This window comes from Bombina bombina, chromosome 4, assembly GCF_027579735.1.
Source record: "Bombina bombina isolate aBomBom1 chromosome 4, aBomBom1.pri, whole genome shotgun sequence".
Taxonomy (NCBI): Eukaryota; Metazoa; Chordata; class Amphibia; order Anura; family Bombinatoridae; genus Bombina; species Bombina bombina.
The window spans coordinates 460,215,402-460,242,930 of NC_069502.1; the positions used below are offsets into that span (position 1 = coordinate 460,215,402).

The 27,529-nt window shown below is 41.3% G+C and overlaps 1 protein-coding gene across 2 annotated transcripts in view; it reads left to right on the plus strand.

Moving 5' to 3' along the window:
- The window catches only part of LOC128656427 (matrix metalloproteinase-23), a 132,253-nt gene extending 109,370 nt beyond the window's left edge, over window positions 1–22,883 (plus strand). For both annotated transcript variants that reach the window (XM_053710332.1, XM_053710330.1), the window contains 3 exons: window positions 2,402–2,497; window positions 3,171–3,291; window positions 22,584–22,883. In XM_053710332.1, the coding sequence (XP_053566307.1) occupies window positions 2,402–2,497; window positions 3,171–3,291; window positions 22,584–22,755 (389 nt within the window). In that variant the 3' untranslated portion in view covers window positions 22,756–22,883. The remainder of the gene's footprint in view (window positions 1–2,401; window positions 2,498–3,170; window positions 3,292–22,583) is intronic.
- The last annotated feature ends 4,646 nt before the right edge of the window (window positions 22,884–27,529 follow it).

Consider the following 27,529-nt stretch of genomic DNA (forward strand, 5'->3'; position numbering starts at 1 on the left):
CTTGGAAAGTTCTATTTTTAATGGCTATTTCCTCGGCTCGAAGAGTCTCTGAGTTATCAGCCTTACATTGTGATTCTCCTTATTTGATTTTTCACTCGGATAAGGTAGTTCTGCGTACTAAGCCTGGGTTCTTACCTAAGGTAGTCTCTAACAGGAATATCAATCAGGAGATTGTTGTTCCATCCTTGTGCCCAAATCCTTCTTCGAGGAAGGAACGTCTTTTGCACAATCTGGATGTAGTTCGTGCCCTTAAATTTTATTTACAGGCAACTAAAGATTTTCGACAAACGTCTTCCCTGTTTGTCGTTTACTCTGGTCAGAGGAGAGGTCAAAAAGCTTCTGCTACCTCTCTCTCTTTTTGGCTTCGTAGCATAATTCGTTTAGCTTATGAGACTGCTGGACAGCAGCCTCCTGAAAGAATTACAGCTCATTCCACTAGAGCTGTGGCTTCCACTTGGGCCTTTAAGAATGAGGCCTCTGTTGAACAGATTTGCAAGGCTGCAACTTGGTCTTCGCTTCATACTTTTTCCAAATTTTACAAATTTGACACTTTTGCTTCCTCGGAGGCTATTTTTGGGAGAAAGGTTCTTCAGGCAGTGGTTCCTTCTGTATAAAGAGCCTGCCTATCCCTCCCGTCATCCGTGTACTTTTGCTTTGGTATTGGTATCCCACAAGTAATGATGACCCGTGGACTGATCACACTTAACAGAAGAAAACATAATTTATGCTTACCTGATAAATTCCTTTCTTCTGTAGTGTGATCAGTCCACGGCCCGCCCTGTTTTTTAAGGCAGGTAAATATTTTTTAAATTATACTTCAGTCACCACTACACCCTTGGCTTCTCCTTTCTCGTTGGTCCTTGGTCGAATGACTGGAGGTGACGTAGAGGGGAGGAGCTATATAGCAACTCTGCTGGGTGAATCCTCTTGCACTTCCTGTAGGGGAGCAGTTAATATCCCACAAGTAATGATGACCCGTGGACTGATCACACTACAGAAGAAAGGAATTTATCAGGTAAGCATAAATTATGTTTTTTTTATTTGATCGCATTTGGCGGTGAACTGGTGGCATGAAATATTCCAAAATGGGCCTAGATCAATACTTTGGGTTGTCTACTACACTACACTAAAGCTAAAATTAACCCTACAAGCTCCCTAATTAACCCCTTTACTGCTGGGCATAATAAATGTGTGGTGCGCAGCGGCATTTAGCGTCTTTAAAGTAACGCCAGAGCCATATATATGTGCTATTTCTGAACAAAGGGGATCCCAGAAAAGCATTTACAACCATTTGTGCAATAATTGCATAAGCTGTTTGTAAATAATTTCAGTGAGAAACCTAAAGTTTGTGAACAATTTTTTTTATTTGATCGCATTTGGCGGTGAAATGATGACATGAAATATACCAAAATGGGCCTAGATCAATACTTTGGGTTGTCTACTAAAACAAATATATACATGTGAAGGGTTATTCAGGGATTTCTGACAGATATCAGTGTTCCAATGTAACTATCGCTAATTTTGAAAAAATAGCAAAGTGCTACTTTTATTTATTGCCCTATAACTTACAAAAAAAGCAAAGAACATGTTAACATTGGGTATTTCTAAACTCAGGACAAAATTTAGAAACTATTTAGCATGGTTGTTTTATGGTGGTTGTAGATGTGTAACAGATTTTGGGGGTCAAAGTTAGAAAAAAATAGTTTTTTTAAATTTTTTCATTATATTTTAAAAATTTTTTTATAAAAAAACGGTATATAATATGTGTGGGTACAGTAAATGAGTAAGAGGAAAATTACAGCTAAACACAAACACTGCAGAAATGTAAAAATAGCCCTTGTCCTTAAAGGTAAAAAAATGGTCTTGTCCTTAAGGGGTTAAAGGGACAGTCTACTCCAAAAATTTGTATTGTTTAATAAGATTAATAATCCCTTTATTACTCATTCCCCAGCTTTGCAAACCCTACTTTTTACCTCTATGATTACCTTGTATCTAAGCCTCGGCAGACTGCTTCCTTAACTCAGTGCTATTTACAGACTTGCATTTTAGCTAATTGGTGCTGTTTCATAAATAACTCAACGGGAGTGAGCACACTGCTATTTATATGGCATACATGAACGAGCAGTGTCTTGCAGTGAAAGCTATAAAAATGCCCTAAGATAAAGGCGGCCTGTAGGGGCTTAGAAACAGGCATACATTTAGAGGTTTAAAGGTTATAAAGTATATTAATATAACAATGTTGGTTGTGCAAAGCTGGGGAATGTGTAGTAAAGGTGTTATCTATCTATATAAACAATACATTTTTTGGAGTAGACTGTCCCTTTAATTGCTAATGTATGCAATTTTACCTATTTCATCATAAGTCTTTATTGTCAACAATGTAACGTGTTACTGCCCCCAGGCTGCTCTGCTAAAGATGGCAGCTGTGAGACAACGGAAGTACTGAAGGCCTGTGGGTCAGAAGGGCAGTGCCACCATAAGTGTGACGGTTGTAAAGGTGAGATCTTTTAGTTATTATCCTGCTGTGGCAATAACATAGAACATGAAATGGTAACATGCTGCTTATGACCTGGTCTCATACATATACACAAAGCAATAGTGACATCTAGTACATAACCTTGTTATGGACATAGCAAAGACTATGCAACATTAAGGTATAGGAAAATGCAATTAAAGGGACATTAAACACTAGATTTTTCTTTGCATAATGTTTTTGTAGATGATCCATTTATATAGCCTATACAGGGTTGCTTTTTTTTTAAAAAAAATTTGTAGTTTTGCATATTTTTAAATAACATTGCGCAGATTTTCAGACTCCTAACCAAGCCCCAAAGTTTTAGTTTACTCCAGCTTGCTCCTGTTTGTGTAAAGATTTTTTTCATATGCAGAGGAAGGGGGAGGGGGGGGAGTGTCTGCTCTTTTTACTATACAACCACTTTCAGTGGGTGTTCCAGCTATCCTTTTCAATAGAGCTAAACTGGGAGCTTCTAAGTAAGTTTACAAACGGTTGCATACTGAATTTTTTTATTAGTATCTGGGCATATTCTTCTTTATAGTAGTGTCTATTACATGCAGTTATATGAAAATTGGTGTATACTGTCCCTTTAAAGTAATGATTCCATTGTGACATGAATTTACAATATCACTTTTTATTTTATTGTTTTTTTAAGATTCGCTTCCGCGTAACTCGACTGGTCATATAGTAAAAGTGAAGACACTGTATGTTCCCAAAGGTCAGTCTGTCACCTTCAACTGCAGTGAAAACAAGACTCAACCACGCAAGAGAATCAGGTAAGAAATGGAAAAAATGAAGGGGACATTAGTCATTTTTTCTGTATTGTATCTTATTTATATTACAGTTTTTAATGGATGATTCTGTTCTTGTGGGACTTGTCTCTCCCTTCTGTAAGAGCCGTAGGAAGTTGTCTGTATCAGCCAGTAAAAAAGCTGATATTAGGCATGAACTGTGTACAAATATGCTGATGTCATTTGTGGTATACAGCATTGCAGAGAAACCCAAGTCCCAGGTAACATAGAGGCTAAAAGTATTGGAGAATAGTGTGCTTAGGTGTTGGTGACTGATTTACTATCAGCCATACTAACACATGTAATCTGTTGTTAATACACAGGCTGTATAATGTATAAAGCCAAAATAATTAAGGTGATAATGAAAACACTCACTACAATCCAAGGAAGCACAGCACTCAAATCATTTGCAAAAGCTGAAATCATATAGCAGACTTTCAGATGGGAAATGTTTTGCTCATGGCTATCTAACAAATATGTCTGATCAAATTCAAAGCTAGCAGTATGAATGTAGATGTTCACACTGGTCACTGCTATACAGTCACATTTTTAGCACATGTATGTCTTGTCACAGCCATTTTGATTAAGATGTAGTGGCTGTTGTCATATGCAGTTTGATGTGAACAATATAGAAACTTTAATGGGGAGTCATTTTTCTAAGTAGGGAAATGGGAACAAGAGGGGCACCTAAAATAACAAAATATATGCTTACCTGATAAATGTCTTTCTTTCCGGATATGGTGAGTCCACAACATCATCAATTACTAGTGGGAATATCTCTCCTGGCCAGCAGGAGGCGGCAAAAAGCACCACAGCAAAGATGTTAAATATTACTCCCCTTCCAATAATTCCCAGTCATTCGACCGAAGGGAAATGGAAAAAGGAATAACACAAAGGTGTAGAGGTGCCTGAGCTTTAGTAAAAAATAACCATCCTAAATATAAGGGTGGGGTCGTGGACTCAACAGATATACTGAAAGAAAGAAATTTATCAGGTAAGCATAAATTTTGTTTTCTTTCCTAAGATATGGTGAGTCCACAACGTCATCAATTACTAGTGGGAACCAATACCCAAGCTAGAGGACACAGATGACTAGGGAGGGAGAACAAGACAGGCAGACCTAAACAGAAGGCACCACTGTTTGAAGAACCTTTCTCCCAAAAGAAGACTCAGCCGAGGCAAAAGTATCAAATTTGGAAAAAGTTTGCAGCGAGGACCAAGTTGCAGCCTTGCAAATCTGTTCAACAGAAGCTTCATTTTTGAAAGCCCAAGAAGACGAGACAGCCCTAGTGGAATGAGCTGTAACTCTCTCAGGAGGCTGCTGACCAGCAGTCTCATAAGCAAAACGAATAATACTTCTCAACCAAAAGGAAAGAGAAGTAGCAGTAGCCTTCTGACCATTATACTTTCCAGAGAAACAAAAAAAAAAGGGCAGAAGACTGGCGAAAATCCTTAGTCGCCTGTAAATAGAATTTAAAGCATGCACTACATTCAAGTTGTGCAACAGACGCTCCTTATGAGAAGAATTAGGACAGAGAGAAGGAACAATGATTTCCTGATTAATATTCCTAACTGAAACCACTTTAGAAAGAAACCTAGTACGTAGGAAAAGATAAGGTAAGGAGAATCATAATGCAAAGCCAAGAGTTCCGAAACTCTCCTCGCAGAAGAAATAGCAACAAGAAACAAAACCTTCCAAGATAATTTAATATCTATGGAATGCATTGGCTCAAACTGAGTCTTTGCAAAACCTTAAGAACAAGGTTAAGAGTAACTGACTTAAATACAGGCCTGATTCTGACCAAGGCTTGACAAAAAGATTGAACATCTGGCACAACTGCCAAATGCTTATGCAACAGAATAGATAAAGCAGAAATCTGAGCTTTCAGAGTACTGAGTGACAACCCCTTCCTGGAGAAAAGACAAAATTCTAGGAATCCTAACCCTACTCCTAGAGTAGCCCTTAGATTCACACCAGTAAAGGTATTTACGCCATACCTTATGGTAAATTTGGATCATGGTCTCAATGACCGACTCGGAAAAATCACGCTTAGACAAAACTAAGCGTTCAATCTCCAAGCAGTCAGTTTCAGAGAAACGAGATTTGGATGGAAGAAAGGACCCTGAGTTAGAAGATCCTCCCTCAGAGGCAGCCTCCAAGGAGGCAGAGATGACATATGCACAAGGTCTGCATACCAGATCCTGCGCGGCCATGCAGGAGCTATTAAAATTACAGACACTCTCTCCTGTTTGATACGAGCAATGACTCATGGAAGAAGAGCAAATGGAGGAAACAAATAAACTAGACCAAATCCTCAAGGCACCGTCAGAGCATCTATCAGAGCTGCCTGCGGATCTCTTGACCATGAACCGTACCTTGGTAGCTTGGCATTCTGCCAAGATGCCATCAGGTCCAACTCCGGCACCCCCCATTTGAGGATTAACCTGGAAAATACCTCCGGATGCAGAGCCCACTCCTCGGGATGAAATGTCTGTCTGCTCAGAAAATCCGCTTCCCAATTGTCCACTCCAGGAATGTGGATTGCAGATAGACAACAATCGTGAACTTTCACCCACTGAATAATTCAAGCCACCTTCCTCATGGCTAAGGAACTCCGAGTTCCTCCCTGGTGGTTGATGTAAGCCACTGAGGTGATATTGTCTGACTGAAATCTGATAAATTGGGCTAAAGCCAACTGTGGCCAAGTTATTAGAGAATTGTAAACCACTCTCAACTCCAAGATGTTTATGGGGAGAGCAGACTCCTCCCGAGTCCATAATCCCTGTGCCTTTAACAAGTCCCAGACTGCTCCCCAGTCTAACAGGCTGGCATCCGTGGTCACGATCACCCAAGAAGGTCTCCAGAAGCATGTACCCTGAGACAGATGTTCCTGAGAAAACCACCACGGAAGAGAATCTCTCTTTGACACATCTAGATCTATCCTTTGAGACAGATCCAAATGGTTTCCGTTCCATTGCATTGCTTGAGCATGCATAATTGCAGAGCTCTCAAATGGAATCAAGCAAAGGGAATGATGTCCATGGAAGCGACCATGAAACCAATCACCTCCATACATTGGGCTACTGATGGCCAAACAGTAGACTGAATAGAGAGGCAAGCCGAGAGAATTTTGGATTCCCTGACCTCCGTCAGAAAAATCTACATAGATAGGGAATCTATTATAGTCCCTAAGAACACCACCCTTGTAGCTGGAACAAGGGAACTCTTTCCCAGATTCACTTTCCATCCGAGGGAACGTAGAAAAGACAACAAGATCTCTGTATGAGAGTTTGCTTGTTGAAAAGATGGCGCCTGAACCAAAATGTTGTCTAAGGCACCACTGCAATTCTCCAAGACCTGATGACTGCCAAGAGAGCCCCCAGGACCTTTGAAAAAATTCTGGGAACTGTAGCAAGGCCAAACGGAAGAGCCACAAACTGAAAATGTTTGTCTAGAAAAGCGAATCTAGAAATTTGTGATGATCCCTGTGAATAGGGACATGAATATAGGCGTCCTTCAGGTCTATGGTCGTCATGAACTGACCTTCTTGGACCAAAGGAAGAATGGACCAAATGGTCTCCATTTTGAAGGACTGAACCCTGAGAAACTTGTTGAGACACATTAGGTCTAAAATGGGATGAAAAGTTCCCTCTTTTTTGGGAACCAAAACATATTTTAATAGAATCCTAGACCCTGTTCCTTTACTGGAACTGGAAAAATCACTCCCAGAGAGAAAAGATCCTAAACCCAGTTCAAGAATGCCTCTCTTTTTACCTGATCTGCAGACAACCGTGAGAGGTGAAACCTGCCCCCTGGGAGGGAGAAAATTGAATTCTATCTTGTAACCCTGAGAAACAATGCCCACAGCCCAAGGATCTGGGACATCTCATAACCACTCCTGACAAAACAGGGAAAGTCTGCCCCCCACTTGATCTGACTCCGGACCAAGGGCCGACCCATCATGCTGATTTAGACTCAGCTGAGGGTTTCTTAGATTGCTTCCCCTTGTTTCAGGACTGACTGGGTCTCCAAGAGGACTTGGATTGCTCCTCTTTGGAAGCGGAACAGGAAGGTTTTTGACCTTTGAAAATACGAAAGGAACACAAATTACTTTGACGTCCTTTAAATATAATCTTCTTGTCTTGCGGTAGAAAATATCCTTTTCCACCCATAATATCAGATATAATTTATAAAGAAAGTCTTACCCTTGTAGGGAAGCGCCAAAAGCTTAGACTTGGAGGAAACATCAGCTAACCAAGATTTAAGCCACAAAGCCCTATGAGTCAAGATAGAGAAACCAGACATCTTGGCCCCCAATTTAATAACTTGCATGTTAGCATCAGAAATAAAAAAAATGGCTAGCTTAAGAGCCTTAATCCTATCCTGGATTTCCTCAAACAAAGTTTCCTCTAAAATAGATTCAGACAAGGCATCGCACCAATAAGATGCTGCACTTGTCACTGTGGAAATACAAACTGCAGGCTGCCATTGAAGACCCTGATGCACATACATCTTCAAATATACCTCCAGCTTCTTATCCATTGGATATTTAAAAGAACAACTATCCTCACCGTGGCCAAGAATCTTTAATGGATTCAGCAACAGGAAACATTTTCTTAAAAACTGAAGACGGGGAGAAAGGAATCCCTGTTTTTTCCCATTCCTGCGCAATAATCTCTGTCACACGATCTGGAACAGGAAACACTTCCACAAAAGAAGAGACATCATAAAATATATTAAGCTTACTAGATTTCTTAGGGTTAACCACAACAGGAGAGTCAGAATCATCCAAAGTAGCCAATGCCTCCTTTAATAAAACATGAAGGTGTTTAAGCTTAAACCTAAAGCTTACTTCTTCCACCTTAGACAAAAGATTAACACTGTCAGAATCAGAGATTTCACCCTCAGAAGGAACTGAGATAACGTCCTCCCTAGAGATATGAGGAAGATCAACCTGTATAGTAGCTGCGGAAAAAGGCACCTTACTATCTATTAAGTGTTTCGTTTTCCTAAATCAGGAAAAGCAGAAAAAGCTGCAGATACCGCAGAAGATATCTGTACGGCGAAATCTGCAGGTAAATATACCCCACTAGGAGGTTGAGAGGAACCGCAGGGCACTGCATGTGACGCCATAGAGGCTTGGAACGTTTGAGGAGAAGGCTGCGGCAATGCCTGAACAGCATCATCCTGAGAGACATTAGGCTCATAAGGCAATCATTTTTCATTACATTGTAGCGTTCTAGCTAAACAAGTAGTACAAAATTGCAAAGGAGAAACAATTTGCGCCTCTTAACATAATAAACATTTATTGAAAACAAAATCGTCATTATCCATGTCCATAGCTTAGAAAAAACAGCCCCAGGAAAAAAAGAAAAAATAAATTTGACAACTGTCATTTTAAGTGAGACCAAAAAACAAAAAATCTTTATCAAAAAACTAAAACTTGAGATCCTCTACCGCAACTCCAGGGGACTTGAAGAGGACACAGAGATCGACATGCAACTGCACATACACTGAGACAGACTGCAGAAACAACACTGAGACGCTGATCCGTTCCATATAAAACACAAGGATCACATGACCAGCACATCCGGAAAAGTGCAGACAAGAAAAAGGCACGCAATACAAAAAAGACATAGCAACAACCGTTATTAACATCAACAAAACAAAACATTTGCCGACAATAAAAATCTAGCAGCACCCAGTCCAAAAAGAACACAGTGCAATCCCCAAATCACATAGTGCCTGCATACTGCCTAACGAAACCCATTTAAAGGATTACTAAATCAAAATAAAGAAAACTGCAGAATATAAATAATTAATCCTCTAAAGTGCAAAGTCTCCTATACCTAGAAGACAAAAAAGCCCTTACCTGCAGTCTAGCTGTCCGGCAAGAAGACAGCTCACAACAGGCGTGAAAGGACACAAACTCCTTACAGAGACCTGTGGAAAAAAGAAAGAACAGAGTAACCAACTCTGGCTTTCTGTACCATGGGCAACAAAGTATACTTAGGAAACTATCGGCTAGATTACAAGTTTTGCGTTAGGCTTAAAAAACAGTGTTGGCCGGTCCCAACGCTTCTTTTTAACGCCCGCTGGTATTACGATTCTTGAAGGTACAGGTGTACCACTCACTTTTTTGGCCAGACTCAGAAATACCGCAAATCCACTTACGTAAATTGCGTATCCTCTTTTTTCAATGGGACTTGCATAGCGCCGGTATTACGAGTCTGCCAAAAAGTGAGCGGTAGACCCTCTCCTGTTAAGACTGCTACCGCATTTTAAAATCTGTAGTTAAGAGTTTTAAACTACAACGCCGTAGCATAAAACTCTTAACTAAAGTGCTAAAAAGTACACTAACACCCATAAACTACCTATTAACCCCTAAACCGAGGCCCTCCCACATCGCAAACACTAAAATACATTTTTTAACCCCTAATCTGCCGAACGGGACATCGCCGCCACTATAATAAATATATTAACCCCTAAACCGCTGCACTCCCGCCTCGCAAACTGTTAAATATTATTAACCCCTAATCTGCCTCCCTTAACATTGCCGACACCTACCTAAATTTATTAACCCCTAATCTGCCGCCACTATATTAAAGTTATTAACCCCTAAATCTAAGTCTGACCCTAACCCTAACACCCCCTAACTTAAATATAATTTAAATAAATCTAAATAAAATAACTATCATTAACTAAATTATTCCTATTTAAAACTAAATACTTACCTGTAAAATAAACGCTAAAATAGCTACAATATAACTAATAGTTACATTGTATCTATCTTAGGGTTTATTTTTATTTTACAGGCAAGTTTGTATTTATTTTAACTAGGTAGAATAGTGATTAAATAGTTATTATCTAAATTATCCAGACGGGCAGAAGTGGTCCTCCAGACGGGCAGAAGTCTTCATCCAGATAGCATCTTCTGTCTTCATCCATCCGGCGCGGAGCGGGTCCATCTTCAAGACATCCGATGCAGAGCATCCTCTTCTTCCAACGGCTACGACTGAATGAAGATACCTTTAAGTGACGTCATCCAAGATGGCGTCCCTTCAATTCCGAATGGCTGATAGAATTCTATCAGCCAATCAGAATTAAGGTAGATAAAAATCCTATTGGCTGATGCAACCAGCCAATAGGATTGAGCTCGCATTCTATTGGCTGATTGGAACAGAATTCTATCAGCCAATCGGAATTGAAGGGACGCCGGATGCATGAAGATAGAAGATGCCGTCTGGATGACCACTTCTGCCCGGCTTGGATGAAGACTTCTGCCCGTCTGGATGAAGACGTCTCCCGGTAAGGTGATCTTCAAGGGGTTACTGTTAGTTTTTTTTAAGGGGGGGATTGGGTGGGTTTTAGAGTAGGGTTGGTTGTGTGGGTGGTGGGTTTTAATGTTGGGGGGGGTTGTAATTTTTTTAAAAGGTAAAAGAGCTGATTACTTTGGGGCAATGCCCCGCAAAAGGCCCTTTTAAGGGCTATTTGTAATTTAGTGTAGGGTAGGGCTTTTTTTATTTTGGGGGCCCTTTTTTATTTTGTTAGGGGGATTAGATTAGGTGTAATTAGTTTAAAAATCTTGTAATTTGTTTATTATTTTCTGTAATTTAGTGTTTGTTTGTTTTTGTACTTTAGATAATTTTATTTAATTTAGGGAATTAATTTAATTATAGTGTAGTGTTAGGTGTAATTGTAACTTAGTTTATGTTTTATTTTACAGGTACTTTTGTCTTTATTTTAACGAGGATAAAAATAAACGAGGATAAAAATAAACCCTAAGATAGATGCAATGTAACTATTAGTTATATTGTAGCTATTTTAGGGTTTATTTTACAGGTATTTAGTTTTAATTAGGAATAATTTAGTTAATGATAGTTATTTTATTTAGAGTTATTTAAATTATATTTAAGTTAGGTGGTGTTAGGTTTAGACTTAGGGGTTAATAACGTTAATATAGTGGCAGCGACGTTGGGGCGGCAGATTAGGGGTTAATAAATATAATGTAGGTGTCGGCGATGTCGGGGGCGGCAGATTAGGGGTTAATAAGTGTAAGATTAGGGGTGTTTAGACTCGGGGTTCATGTTAGGGTGTTAGGTGTAGACATAAATGTATTTTCCCCACAGGAATCAATGGGGCTGCGTTAGGAGCTAAACGCTGCTTTTTTGCAGGTGTTAGGTTTTTTTTCAGCTGGCCCTCCCCCTGTGATTGCTATGGGGAAATCGTGCACGAGCATGTTCAGCCAGCTCACCACTAACGTAAGCAGCGCTGGTATTGAGGTGAGATGTGGAGCAAAATTTTGCTCTACGATCATTTTTTTGAGGTTAACGCCAATTTTGTAAAAACCCGTAATACAAGGGCTGTCTGTAAGTGAGCGGTGAGCATAAACTGCTCGTTAGCACCGCACCCCTGTTAACGCAAAACTCGTAATCTAGGTGAAAGTAAGCACCACCTTACAACTTCCTAACTGCTTAAAAGCCACCACTACCTGCAGCAGAGATTGACGTGGACTACAGCTATACCCAAATCCTTGCTTGCAGGGAAAACTATCCCAGTAAAGGATTTTATTTCTTCAGACATCAAACTTCACCTCCTCCATTGACAGAGGCAAAAAGAATGACTGGGGGTTATGGGAAGGGGAGCGATATTTAACAGCTTTTCTGTGGTGCTCTTTGCCGCCTTCTGCTGGCCAGGAGAGATATTCCCACTAGTAATTGATGACGTTGTGGACTCACCATATCTTAGGAAAGAAAAAAACTTTTTTTTTAAAAATGAATGATTTGCAGCATAAAAGAAGCTGGAGAATCACTGGGCCCTTATTTTTACTATGGTCAAAATTATTCAAAATGTTTTATTAAGGAACATAAGAACATAAGAAATCACAGTATACCTTCATATTTTTTGTTTCGTTTTTTTTACTGTAAAATTCTCCTCAAAATTGCGATTGTTCCTCTTGCTAGAGAGACTAGAGTTCAGCTGAAATTTTCCTGACTGCACAGGGATTGTTTTTTTTTTTGTTTTTTTTAACAATGTTTTTATTGTAATTTCTGCATTGCATTACAGAGAAGAGAGTATACAGTTTACAACAAACCGTCCATGCAGAGTTCATACAATATGAGAAATAAAACATTTATCACAACAACAAATAATTAACCATGTTCCACGAGTTGCTATTCACTTTTGTTTTTGAATCCATTATCTTTAACACCCATTATAGCTTGCCCACAGTGCTATCTCTTTGCTTTGTATCTCTGCTCATATTTGCACAGGTTTCAATAGTGCACAAACTCATTAACTGCAAGCTTTAGTTGGCTACAACCAAGGGATATGTGTTTTAAAGCAATTTCATTTTAATTTGGAACACCCTTCACACTGTGCTAACAGAGTGACAGTTTAAAATAATTTTAAACTATTTATTTTGAATGTATATCTTTTGCAGTATTACACAAAGGGACAGTTAACTTTTGCAAATCAAGATTTGCAAATCAAGGTTAAACCTCTTAAAAAGCTTGGGGAAATCAATTTACTGTGACCAATCAGAGACAAATGAAAATGTGGAATGTTCCTTAAAGTGATTGTAAACTTTATACACTTTAAAGGGCCACTAAACCCAAAATCTTTCTTTCATTATTCAGATAGAGAATATAAATTTAAACAACATTACAATTTACTTCCATAATTTATTTTGCTTCATTTGTTAAATATCCTTATTTGAAGAGAAAGCAATGCACATGGTGAGCCAATCACATGATGCTTCTATGTGCAGCAACCAATCAGCAGCTAGTGAGCATATCTAGATATGCTTTTCATCAAAGAATATCAAGAGAATAATACAAATTAGATAATATAAGTAAATTAGAAAGATGTTTACAATTGCATTCTCTTTCTAAATCATAAAAGAAAAAATGTGGGTGGCATGTCCCTTTAATACTCAGCATATAAAATTAATCTTAAAAACAAGGGTACTTTCAAACATTACATTATTTAAAGACGGTTCATTTTAAAATAATTAACATTTAGTTATGGCAAAGATTGCACTGTTCCTCCGCCTGCATCTCATACTGTATTTAGTTGATCGATGACGAATCCGGCTTAATCCAATTGTTGTGTGCGCCACGAGCTGGACACCAAAGGGGGATCGAAATGATTGAATGAAGCCGGATTTGTCATCAATCAACTAAATACAGTATGAGATGCGGGTAGAGGAACAGCGCAATGTTTGCCATAACTAAACTAATTATTTTACAAATGCGTCTTTAAAAAAATTTAATAAATGAAAGTGCCCCTGTTTTTAAGATTAATTTTATATGTTTTGTTATGTCTTAAAGTGCCTAAGTTTTCCATCATCCTCCTTTCTCTTCTTTTTTTTGTTTTGGAACTTATTACTTAAGGGTCTGCACCATTGCCCGTGATTGGGGCTTTTAGAATATAATATATATACTAGATAGAGCTAGACTTTATACTCTCCCTTTTGCTATATATTTAAAAGAAATATATATCTATACTATAATCGCGTTTGTAACGCGTCCGTTGGTGTCGCCAGTTGTGCACCTATCTTCAAAGGAATGTTGGCTGCGCGAGGTAGCCAAAATAATGTTGGCTGTGCGTGCAGCCAAAAGAATCCACCTGGATGCAGCGAAGCCAAAAGAATCAGCCAAAAAGAATACACCTGGATGCAGAGAAGCTGCATCCCGGTGGATTCCAAAAATGGCATTTTTGGAATCCACCTGGATGCAGCGTAGGCAAACCCGAAGCCTTAAAAAAAAACAAAAAAAAAACACGCAACCGTCCGCACAAAATAACAAAAAAAACACGTAACTGTCCGCAATAAATAAATAAAAAACATGTAACTGCCCACACGAAGTATAACAAAAAAACTAACCTCCCGCACGAAGCATTAACAAACACAGAAACCGCCAACCCCCCACTTCGCAAAATAATAGTCATTAACCCCTAATCCACAAATAACATAATTAAAATATTAACCCCTAAACCGACAAACCCCCACATTGCAATAAACCTAATTAACCTAATAACTCCTAAACAGCCAACCCACCACAATGCCAATAACTAATTTAATTACTGAGCCCCCTCACCTCACACTCCATAAATTAACCCCAATACTAAGTTACACTTAAATAAAACCTAACATTAAATTACAAAAAAAATTATCTAAAATTACAAAAAATTAAAAACTAAAGGGGCATTTGTAATACACAGGAACTCTCACAAACAGGTCTGAGACAACGCAAAGACAAAGCATACAGAACAGAGGCACTTTAAATAATAAGTGATGACATCACAATTCTGAGACTGCATCCTGTCTCACATGGATGATGCACACCAGTCTGGCGATAAAAGGAAGTGCAGGTAATGAGCAGCATCCCCCACAATGCACCATAGTCAGGAAGAGAGGTGAGTAAAATTACTGCCAGCAGCACATGGCAAACACAACAGGGAGAAAACCCTGACAGTACCCTCCCCTCAACGACCCCTCCCCCACGGAAAGACAAAAGGCTTATTGGGGAAACGGGCATGGAAGGCACGGAGGAGGGCGGGAGGATGAACATCAGAGGAGGGAACCCAAGAACGCTCCTCGGGACCGTAGCCCCTCCAGTGAACCAAATACTGTACATGGCCCCTGGACATACGAGAGTCAATAATGCTGCTGACCTCATACTCCTCATGGTTGTCAACAAAGATAGGACGGGGACGAGGCAACACAGTGGTAAACCAATTACAAACCAATGGTTTCAAGAGGGAGACATGAAAAACATTGGAGATGCGCATAGCAGGAGGAAGGTCAAGAGCGTAGGCCACAGGATTAACCCGTCGGAGTATTCGAAAAGGACCAACATAACGGGGAGACAATTTATTGGAAGGCACACGAAGGTTCAAGTTGCGGGAGGACAGCCAAACTCTCTCACCAACCTGGTAGGAAGGTGCGGGCAGACGCCTACGATCAGCCTGGAACTTTTGGCGCTGCATAGAACGATGAAGGCAATCCTGAATCTGCACCCACGTGGAACGGAGTTGCCGGAGATGCTCTTCCAAAACCGGAATACCCGAGACATGAATGAATCGGGCAACAAGGATGGTTGAAACCCATAATTCGCCATGAACGGGGATAACTTGGAGGAAGCATTAATAGCACTATTACGAGCAAACTCTGCCCAAGGTAACAGTTCAGACCAATTATTGTGGTGATCTGAGACATAGCAACGGAGGAACTGTTCCAGAGCTTGATTAGACCGTTCCGCAGCCCCATTGGATTGAGGGTGATATGCCGAGGAGAAGGAAAGCTGGATCCCCAATTGAACACAAAAGGAACGCCAAAATCTGGAGACAAACTGGCTACCCCGGTCCAACACTATCTCCTTGGGTAACCCATGTAAACGGAAGACCTTCCGGGCAAAAATTGAAGCAAGCTCCTGAGCGGTAGGCAGCTTGATCAAGGGAATGCAATGTGACATTTTAGAAAAACGGTCAACCACCATAAGGCTAACAGTATTGCCATTGGAAACAGGGAGCTCGACAATGAAGTCCATGGAAAGATGTGTCCAAGGACGCTCACCATTAGCAATAGGTTGAAGAAGACCCACAGGAAGACGTCGAGGAGTCTTATTCTGTGCACAAACTGAGCAGGAGGCAACATACGCAGCAACATCAGAACAAAGACCTGGCCACCAGAATTGTCGAGTGACAGACCAAATCATTTGGTTCTTGCCTGGGTAACCTGCGGCTTTAGGATAGTGGTAAGTGTGCAAAAGTTTAGTTTGAAGATTCTCAGGAACAAAACACTTACCACTAGGTTTCTCAGGAGGTGCATTGGTTTGTGCAGCCAGGATCTCCTCCCCCAAGGGAGAAGTCAAATTAGTACGTATGGTAGCCAAAATATGGTCAGGAGGTATAACAGGAGTAGGTACAGACTCCTCCTTGGACAGAGGCAAAAATTGTCGAGAGAGGGCATCAGCCCTAACATTCTTACTACCAGGCAGGTAGGAGACCACATAATTAAACCGAGACAAAAATAGCGCCCATCTGGCCTGTCGGGGCGACAAACGTTTTGCTTCAGATAGATAAGTTAAATTCTTGTGGTCAGTAAGAATGAGCACTGGCATGCTAGTACCCTCGAGAAGATGCCTCCATTCCTTAAGTGCCAAAATTATGGCCAGTAATTCCCTGTCGCCAATTTCATAATTGCTGGAGACAATTTCTTAGAGAAGAAACCACATGGATGCAAGGAACCGTCAGGCATAGGACATTGAGACAAGAGGGCACCTACTCCAGTCTCAGACGCATCGACCTCAAGAATGAAAGGCAGGACAGGGTTAGGATGAGCCAGAACTGGAGCAGCAGCAAAGGCATTCTTAAGATTATCAAAGGCCTTAATGGCAGTAGGTGACCAATGGAATGGATCATTCTCTTTACGGGTCATGTCTGTGATAGGTTTGACCAAGGAAGAAAAGTTTTTAATAAACTTTCTATAGTAATTGGCGACCCCCAAAAAACTTTGAATAGATCGAAGACCAACTGGGTGAGGCCACTGCAGAACTGCAGATAACTTGTCAGGATCCATGGAGAACCCTGCAACGGAGATAACATAACCTAGGAAGGTTACTTGAGTCTGATGGAACTCACAAAACAGGCCGTTCTCGCGTAGTCTCTGAAGAACCTGTGTAACATCAGAACGATGAGCCTCAAGTCTGGGTGAGTGTATGAGGATGTCGTCTAAGTACACCACAACACACTGTTGCAACATATCTCGTAGGACATCATTAATACATTCCTGAAAAACAGCAGGAGCATTACATAGGCCAAAGGGCATTACAAGATACTCATAATGCCCGCTCCTGGTGTTAAATGCTGTTTTCCTTTCGTAGCCCTCCTTAATCCTAACGAAATTGTACGCTCCTCTCAAATCAAGTAAGTTTAGTAAAGACCGTAGCTCCCTTGAGGCGGTCAAAGAGTTCTGAAATAAGCGGAATAGGGTAAGCATTCTTAATGGTAAGACGATTAAGACCCCTATAATCGATACATGGTCTTAACTCGCCACCCTTTTTCTTCACAAAGAAGAAGCCAGCCCCTGCAGGAGAGCAGAATTTGTGGATGATCCCCGCGACAGAGCATCGGCAACATACTCCTCCATAGCACAATTCTCTGCAACAGACAGACTACACCCGGCCCCGAGGAGGAATGGCTCTGGGTTGCAGGTCTATGGCACAATCATAAGACCGGTGAGGAGGCAACGTACCGGCACGCACCTTGTCAAACACATCTAGGAACTCTCGGTACTCCTCTGGCAATTGAGATACCGAAGAAGTGCACAAGACTTTAACTGGTTTCTGAAGACAAGTGGAAATACATTGCGGGGACCATGACAAAGTTTCGGACCTGCGCCAGTCAAGACTGGGATTGTGCTTTTGGAGCCAGGGATAACCCAGAACAACCGGAAATGCAGAGAGTTTATCACCTGGAACTGGAGGGTTTAAAAATGGAGAGCCCCAACAGCCATAGACAACGGAGCAGTTTCGTGAGTAACAATTGCGGGCTGAAGGGGCCTGCCATCAATGGCCTCAATAGCAAGTGGAACGGACGGAGGCAAAACAGGAATGGAGTACTTAGATACACTGTCAATGAAATAGCCCGCAGCACCGGAGTCAACAAGAGCCTGAGTGACTATGGAGGAGTCCACCCAGGAAAGGACAACCATGACCAACGGTTTCTCCTTAAGCGGTTCCGGGGATGAGGATAAACCACCCAAGGTCTGCCCCCGACAGGACCTTAGGTGTGAGCATTTCCCGGCCGTGTAGGACAAGACTTCAAAAGGTGGCCCTGTAACCCACAATAGAGGCAGAGCCCCTCCCTCCTCCTAAAGGCCCTCTCCGCCGCGGAGAGACGCGTGAATCCCAGCTGCATCGGCTCAGCAGTACCTGGTGACTCAGGACCAGGAGGCATGGGAGGATAGGGAGGCATAGGTGGGAACGAACACGTAGGAGACAACAGAACAGGAGACTTCTGCAAGCGCTCCTTGAAAGAGAGCCTCTCTCTGAGTCTGATGTCAATTAGGATCAAAAAAGACACCAATGCCTCAAGATCCTCTGGTTAATCTCTGGCAGCAACTTAGTCTTTAATCGCATCAGAGAGCCCATGAAAGAAGGCGGCAACAAGGGCTTCATTGTTCCAACCTACCTCTGAGGCAAGCGAACGGAACTCTATAGCATACTGAGCAACAGATCTTGTACCTTGCTGAATGGACAGGAGTCGTTTAGCAGCAGAGGAGGAGCGAGCCGGAACATCAAATACCCTTCGAAAGGAGGCCACAAATTCAGGGTAATTTGAAATCACAGTTTTATTAGTCTCCCACAAGGGATTAGCCCAGGCAAGAACTGTGTCAGAGAGTAACGAGATGAGAAATCCCACCTTGGCTCTGTCAGAGGGAAACGCCTGAGGTAACATCTCAAAGTAAATGCCCACCTGGTTCCAAAACCCTCTGCACTGATTAGGATCGCCTCCATATCGCTGAGGTAGAGGTGCAGAACCGGACATGCTCCTGGTAGGACTAGGTGCAGCCATAACTTGCGGGACACTTTGGTCCAAATGTGCAGTGCGAGTCAGCAGGGTTTGCAGGGCTAGTGCAAATTGATCCAAGCGGTGATCCTGTTCATTCATCCTGCAAATGATGGCAGGTAAAGGTGGATTATTAGCACCATCAGGATTCATGGCCTTTGCATAATGTCAGGGTGCCAGGAATCAGACTGAGACGAGAAGTGCAAAAATAATCACACCTTTATTAATAGAAAAAAATAATAAAAAGTCCACAAGTCAAATAACAAGCCAGGAGTCAAAATCAGAGCTGGTAGTCAGGCTAGCCAAGTCAGGAGCCAAAGTGAATAGTCAGACGAGCCAGAATCAGGAACAAGGAAAACAGCAGAGTCAGGAACAAGCCAGGGATCAGGAACCAGGAAGGACGTTAGGCAGCCAGGTAATACACAGGATCTCTCACAAACAGGTCTTTGCAAAGGCAAAGCATACAGAACAGAGGCCCTTTAAATAATAAGTGATGACATCACAATTCTGAGACTGCATCCTGTCTCACATGGATGATGCACACCAGTCTGGCCATAAAAGGAAGTGCAGGTAATGAGCAGCATCCCCCACAATGCACCATAGTCAGGAAGAGAGGTGAGTAAAATTACTGCCAGCAGCACATGGCAAACACAACAGGGAGAAAACCCTGACAGTACCCTCCCCTCAACGACCCCTCCCCCGCAGAAAGACAAAAGGCAGCAGGGAGAAAACCCTGACACTTCCCCAATTTGTGGATCCTCAGCTTCGGTCCTCAGCGGCGGCAGTCCTCAGCGCCGTAGAGGCTCCTCTTCATGCGATCATCTGTCGCACACTGAAGATTGAATGCAAGGTACCCCATATTTATTGGGGTACCTTGCATTCCTATTGACTGAGATTTTTAAATCAGCCAATAGGATGAGAGCTACTGAAATCTTATTGGCTGATTTGAACAGATCTAATCCTATTGGCTGATTTCAAAATTTCAGCCAAAACGAATGCAAGGTACCCCAAATTGATTGTGGTACCTTGCATTCAATCTTCAGTGTATGATGGACATCGGATGAAGAGAAGCATCCATGCCGCCGAGGACCGCCGCCGTTGAGGACTGCCGCTGAGGATCCACGCATTGGGGAAGACAGCTCTGTGCTGCCTTCATTCCGGATGAAGATAGAAGATGATGGAGCCGCCTGGAAGAAGACCTTTTCCGCCAGACTTCAGGAACGGTGAGTACCTATTTGGGGCTTAGTCTTAGTTTTTTTAGTTTTTTTGGGGGTGGCTTTTTTTTTTTGATTAGGGTTTTTTGAGCTGGAATGGGCGGATTGCCCTTTTAAGGGCAATGCCCATACAAATGCCCCTTTAGGGGCAATAGGTAGTTTAGGTTTTTTTTAGTGTTAGGTTTTTGTATTTTGGGGGGTTTGGTTGGTGGGAAGAGTTACTGATGGGGGTAATTGGTAATTTTTTTTAAGTAACAGAGCTGTTTAACTTAGGGCAATTCCCTACAATGGGCCCTTTTAAGGGCTATTGGTAGTTTAGTATTAGATTAGGGGGGGTTATTTTGGGAGGGATTTTTTATAGGGGTATTAGTTTAGATTTACATTTTTTATTTTGGATAGCTTTCTTTATTTTTTTCTGTAATTTTACTTTTTTTATTTTTTGTAACTTTAGCTTGGGTTTGTATTTTTTAAACATAGACTGCCCACTAATCTCCTTGCCTATATTATATAACCTTATTCGTTCTTTCTCAGACATCTCGGGGATACAAAATAAATCAAGGGAAATGTGAATGCATTGGGTTAAAGATACCTCCACATACTAAGAAACATATTGAAATAAACTTCGACTTTATATGGGCTAAAAAAGCATTAAGTACCTAGGAGTTAATATTTCCAGCAACCTGAAAGACTTATACAACCTACATTTTAAACCTTTATTCATGAATATTAGGAAGTTATTAGATAAATGGCATCCCTTAAAATTGTCACTATGCAGATGTATAGTAGCCCTTAAGATAACTATCTTACCGAAAATTCTCTACCTATTTAGGGCTTTTCTCTTAACCACTAAAGTCTCAGAACTAAAAAATATGCAAAACGACCTCATAAACTTTATCTGGGGAAGAGGCAGACATTGAATTATTAATAAAGTTATTATTAGACACAGATCTCATGGGGGGATTGGAGTACCAGATTTGGTCTCCTATAATTATTCAGCTATTAGATTTGCACAAGCTGTCTTGTGGCATAATGGAAGGGAGGATGCCCTATGGGTAACCGAGTATACAATTATGTCCCTGCTCTATCTAGACCACCTACTCTGGGTCAATAAAGGTGATCGTCCATCCTCCTGGAAAACTTACCTAACTGTAGCCAACAGATAACAAATGCTGGTATCAATGTCTTCAACTGAAATCAAATATAAATAGAGACATTAATATGACAGTTACTTGTCTAAACAGGTTATGCCTGGCTAGCCAAAGAACGAAGGGAACCATTGGTCTAATATACCCACTTATTAATAGCCCCTCCACTCTGCCAAAGTTTAGCTTCATGACCAAATGGGAATCTGATCTCAAGGAATTCACCCCACCGCAGTGGATAAAATTATTTAAACAGGGAACTACTTTTAGCTGTTGCACTAATTTAAAAGAAAATTACTTAAAAACTGCATACAGGTGGTATCAGACCCCCCCCCCCCCCTCACATTCACTCCTCAGGGTAGAGTAGAAAGACTACACTGCTTTAGAGGTTGCCAATGCGAGGGGACATACATCCATATGTGGTGGTCATGTCCTTTTATAACATATATTTGGAATAAAACCTCCAATCTATTATCCAGAGTTCTTAACACTGAGATCCAGCTTTCCCCAGAAACCGCATTACTCCAGCATCCTATTAGAAATTTACCTAAACACTCAAACAAACTAATATTTAATATATGCACTGTATCCAGACTTTGCATTGCAAGATTCTGGAAGACCTCTATTCTAGATTTTAAAATAGTGGAACATAAAATATATAATATATATCAAATGTCCAACACAGCAGTGGATATAATGGATTCCAAAGACAAATTCTTCCTGATCTGGGAACCATGGATTTCTTATACAGCAACTAAGAACAGATCCTCCTCACATACATAGTAACGGTTGATTTAGGTGGGAGAGCCTGCTCTAAGAATCCTTACCATGCAGACCTAACTTGTTTTAATATGACAAGCTTTTTCCCCTTTTATTGTTTTTTTTTTTTTTTTTGGCTATAAAGGTAATCACAGAAGTGAAGGTAGGGAATCTATCATAGAAAAGAAGATGAGTTTCCTATTCTTTTTCCCTTCTATTTCTCCCTTCCAAAGTATTCAACTGTAACAGTCTTGTACTTATTGTCAATTGACTAATTGATATGCTTACTACACCTTGTATTTTCTTTAGTTTTTTTTGTTTGTTTTTTTTTCTTTATTTATTATTTCTTCTTTTTATGTATGTTGTATCCTTTTAGTTACAATTGAAAAAAACAATAAAAATGATTGAAACATAAAAATAAATAAATTCTATGTAACAGAATATTTTAATGTATTTATGTTGTGTTTGGTGCAACTTTTATTTTAGCCCTAACCCTTTATGGGAGGTCTTGCGCTAACCAGACAATTTTTGAATAAGAATGCCTTCTTTCGCCATATTTCAGCCACCTATTCCCTTACTTTGTTACAGTTGGTTTAAGGACAGAAGACGCATCCTTTCCTCCTCCCATGGACTCATTTCATTGTTCCCACAATTTCTGGTCCTGCAAGCTGATAAAGTGACTCAGGGACGCTACACATGTGTTATTCGCCAGGGAAGAGTTACCCTTGGGGGAAGGTCCTGGAATCTACATGTAACCTAAAAGGACATTAAAGTTTGTTTTTTTACATATGCATTTGGAAATTAATTACTGCATTGCAAAAGATTTGCATACAAAACATTGAAAAATATATTAAAAAATAAATAAAAGCTGGCATTTTGTTAGAAAAAGTGTCATTTTTTGGCATCCTGGGACATAGTTCGGAAAAAGCCTCCTGAATTTTATCAATTTTTTTTTTTTTTATGTAAAACGTTCTTTAAAACAAGACACTGCAATATAAAAATATATTTTATAAATGCACATTGTGTTCAGTTAGCTGCCTTAAGTGCACATCCATCTTTAGTTACAATGTGATGATCATTTGCCAAAAGTTGATCTGAACACCTGGTAGTTGCCTAATTATTACTATATGCCAGTATTATTAAATCAGGTACTTGTTTGTATGTGGAGAACTGGTTCACTTCCTGGTTCTCAATCAGACATTATCTTACTTTAATAACAAAACCTTTGCCATAATATTTAGTATCACAGACTTATAGTACAAGCTCCAGTCATTGGCAGGTTTACTGCAAAACCTATACCTATATTGCACAAACATTAAGCACCACGGGCGCGGTCCGATATACGGCTCAGGTTTCGGCGCAAGCGTGGAAACCTGTGCCGCCCGTAGTTTCAGCTCGCACATCGAGCTATCTCATATACATTGCCGGCAGTTGCTAAAGTGCCGTAAGTCTGACAAACTAGCGATGTCCAGAAATCTGCGTAAGTACAAATTTCTGGAGTCGCCAGTGACTTACGGCACTTTAGAAACTGCCGCTGCATAAAAAAACTGACTAAAATATTAAATCTCCCGTTACTGTCTAACACGCCTCCCAAACATAGCCCGACACGTATACCCCTCTATCCGCAACCCCCCCTCTCACTCCTAACAATAAATATATTAACCCCTAAACCGCCGCTCCCGGACCCCGCCGCCAGCTACATTAACTATATTACCCCGTAATATGATCCCCCAACACCGCCGCCACCTATTTTAATTAACCCCTTATGTGAGCCCCCTACCCCGCCGCCACCTACATTATATGTACCACCCCCTAATCTGACCCCCTTACACCGCTGCCACCTATATTAAAATTATTAACTCCTAATCTAATCCCCCTACACCGCCGCCACCTATATTATATATCTAACCCCCTAATGTGAGCCGCCTACACCGCCGCCACCTACATTATATATCTAACCCCCTAATGTGAGCCCTCTACACCGCCGCCACCTACATTATATATCTAACCCCCTAATGTGAGCCCTCTACACCGCCGCCACCTATATTATATTTCTCTTGTAAAATATATCGAGTCCACGGATTCATCCTTTACTTGTGGGATATTCTCCTTCCCAACAGGAAGTGGCAAAGAGAGCACACAGCAGAGCTGTCCATATAGCTCCCCCTCTAGCTCCACCCCCCAGTCATTCTCTTTGCCGGCTCTAAGCAATCGGAAGGGTAAAGTGAATGTGGTGTTAGAAATGTAGTTTTTATTTTCTACAAGCAAAAGTTTGTTATTTTAAATGGTACCGGTGTGTACTATTTACTCTCTAGCAGAAAGGAGATGAAGAGTTCTGCAGGGAGGAAGATGATTTTAGCAGGTTGTAACTAAAATCCACTGCTGTTCCCACAAAGGACTGAGGAGTACAAGAAAACTTCAGTTGGGGGGAACGGTTTGCAGGTTAGGCTGCAATAAGGTATGTTCAGTCATTTATTTCTAGACAAGACTGTGATAATGCTAGAAAAGACTGATAATATCCCCATGAGGGAAGGGTAAGCTGTATTCAGAGACTAAGTATGGAATTGCAAGCTTACATAACAGGGCTAGTTTATGCTGGTTGACACTACTTAATGGCAAACGGTTTTTATTGAAAAATATTGTTTTTTGAGACACTTTGAAGGTTCCTTAGGGTTTCTTTCAGGGGTTGTTACCCACATGGCTATTATTAAAACACTTAGGAGTGTTTCTTTAAGCCTCACAGCACCGGAGTAAGGTGGGAGGGGCCTAATTTCGCGCCTCAGATGCGCAATTTATTTGACTAGAAGTTCAGGCTGTTTCACATAGAGGGTCCTGCTGCAGTTTGAGGGCCTATAAGAAGCCTTTTCCCCACAAATCTGGTTCCTAAGGGCAGGTAGGGCCACAGCAGAGCTGTGGCAAGGTGCTGAAGCTTTTTTAACCGGTTGTTGGCTTACTGTCGATCCGGTTTGGGCATTAAGGGGTTAATCGTTTTTATTGCTAGTGGTGCAATCTTACTAATGCTTTAGGTACAAACTGTAAAAATTTTGAAAAGTTTGCTGCATTTTTCACTGTTTGGTAAAATTGTGTGCCTTTTTTATTCCTTAAAGGTACAGTAACGTTTTTTTCAAAGTGTGTTTATACTTGATTAAAGTGATTTCCAAGCCTGTTTGTATTAAAACTAGTCTGTTAAACATGTCTGACACCAAGGAAAATCCTTGTTCAATGTGTTTAGAAGCCATGGTTTAACCCCCTCTCAGAACGTTTCCCACTTGTACTGATATGTCTATACACTTTAAAGAACATATTGTTGCACTTAAAAATGTGGCCCAAGATGATTCTCAGACAGAAGGTAATGAGGTTAGCCCGTTAACCTATCCCCAAGTGTCACAACCAGTTACGCCCGCTCAAGCGGCGCCTAGCACCTCCTAGCACCTCTAGTGCGTCTAACTCTTTTACCTTGCAAGACTTGGCGGCAGTTATGAATAATACCCTCTCAGTGTTTTTATCTAAACTGCCCGTGTTACCTGCAAAGCGTGATAGCTCTGTTTTAAGAACAGATTCTGAGCATTCTGACGCTTTAGTAGCCGTATCCGATATACACTCACAACGCTCTGAAGTAGGGGCGAGGGATGTGCTGTCTGAGGGAGAAATTTCCGATTCGGGAAAGGTTGCTCCTCAGACAGATTCAGATACGTTGGCTTTTAAATTTAAACTAGAACACCTCCGCTTATTGCTCAGGGAGGTATTAGTTACTCTGGATGACTGCGACCCTTTGGTGGTTCCAGAGAAATTGTGTAAAATGGACAAGTACCTAGAAGTTCCTGTTTACACTGATGTGTTCCCGGTCCCTAAGAGGATTGCAGATATTGTTACTAGGGAGTGAGATAGACCAGGTATTCCGTTTGTTCCCCCTCCTGTTTTTAAGAAAATGTTCCCCATATCTGACCCCATGCGGGACTCGTGGCAGACGGTCCCTAAGGTGGAGGGGGCTGTTTCTTCACTTGCTAAATGCACAACCATACCAATTGAAGACAGTTGTGCTTTTAAAGACCCTATGGATAAACTTAAGAAAATTTTTGTTCAACAAGGTTTTCTTCTCCAACCTATTGCGTGCATTGTTCCTGTAACTACTGCAGCTGCTTTCTGGTTCGAGGCGCTGGAAGATGCGCTCCAGACGGAGACCTCATATGAGGACATTATGGACAGAATTAAGGCTCTTAAGCTGGCTAATTCTTTTATCACAGATGCCGCTTTCCAACTAGCTAAGTTAGCGGCAAAGAATTCTGGTTTCACCATTTTAGCGCGCAGGGCGCTATGGCTAAAGTCCTGGTCGGCCGATGTGTCGTCAAAATCCAGACTCTTGAACATCCCTTTCAAAGGAAAGACCCTCTTCGGGCCTGAATTGAAAGAGATTATTTCAGAAATCACTGGGGGAAAAGGCCATGCTCTCCCTCAGGACAAGTCCTTTAAGATAAAAACAAAATCATTTTCGTTCCTTTCGGAATTTCAGGAGCGGCCTCGCTTCATCCTCCCCTGCTACAAAGCAAGAGGGTAACACTTCACAACCCAGGCTAGCCTGGAAACCTTACCAGGGCTGGAACAAGGGTAAACAGGCCAAGAAGCCTGCAGCTGCCTCCAAGACAGCATGATGGGGTAGCCCCAGATCCGGGACCGGATCTAGTAGGGGGCAGACTCTCTTTCTTCGCTCAGGCCTGGGCAAGAGACGTACATGATCTCTGGGCCTTAGAGATTGTATCCCAGGGATATCTTCTAGAATTCAAGGACTCCCCTCCAAGGGGAAGGTTCCACATTTCTCGTTTGTCTACAGACCAGACAAAGAAAGAGCCGTTCTTACACTGTGTAGAAGACCTTCATACAATGGGAGTAATTCACCCAGTTCCAATTGCGGAACAAGGGCTGGGTTTTTACTCAAACCTGTTTGTGGTTCCCAAGAAAGAAGGGACTTTCAGACCAATCCTGGATCTCAAAATTCTAAACAAATTCCTCAGAGTCCCATCATTCAAGATGGAGACCATTCGGACAATCTTACCAATGATCCAGGAGGGTCAATATATGACTACCGTGGATCTAAAGGATGCGTATCTGCACATTCCTATCCACAAAGATCATCACCAGTTTCTCAGGTTCGCCTGAGGGTCCCTCCTGGTGGTTCTAAGACTGCGGGGCATAGCAGTGGCGCCTTATCTAGACGACATCTTAATTCAGGCGTCGACTTTCCAAATAGCCAAGTCTCACACGGAAATTGTAGTGGCCTTTCTGAGGTCTCACGGGTGGAAGGTGAACATCAAAAAGAGTTCTCTCTCCCCCCTCACAAGAGTTCCCTTCCTAGGAACACTAATAGACTCGGTAGATATGAAAATATTTCTGACGGAGGTCAGAAAGTTAAAACTCTTAACTACTTGCCGAGCTCTTCATTCCATTCCTCAGCCATCTGTAGCTCAGTGCATGGAGACAATCGGACTAATTGTAGCGGCAATGGACATAGTCCGTTTTGCACGGATACACCTCAGACC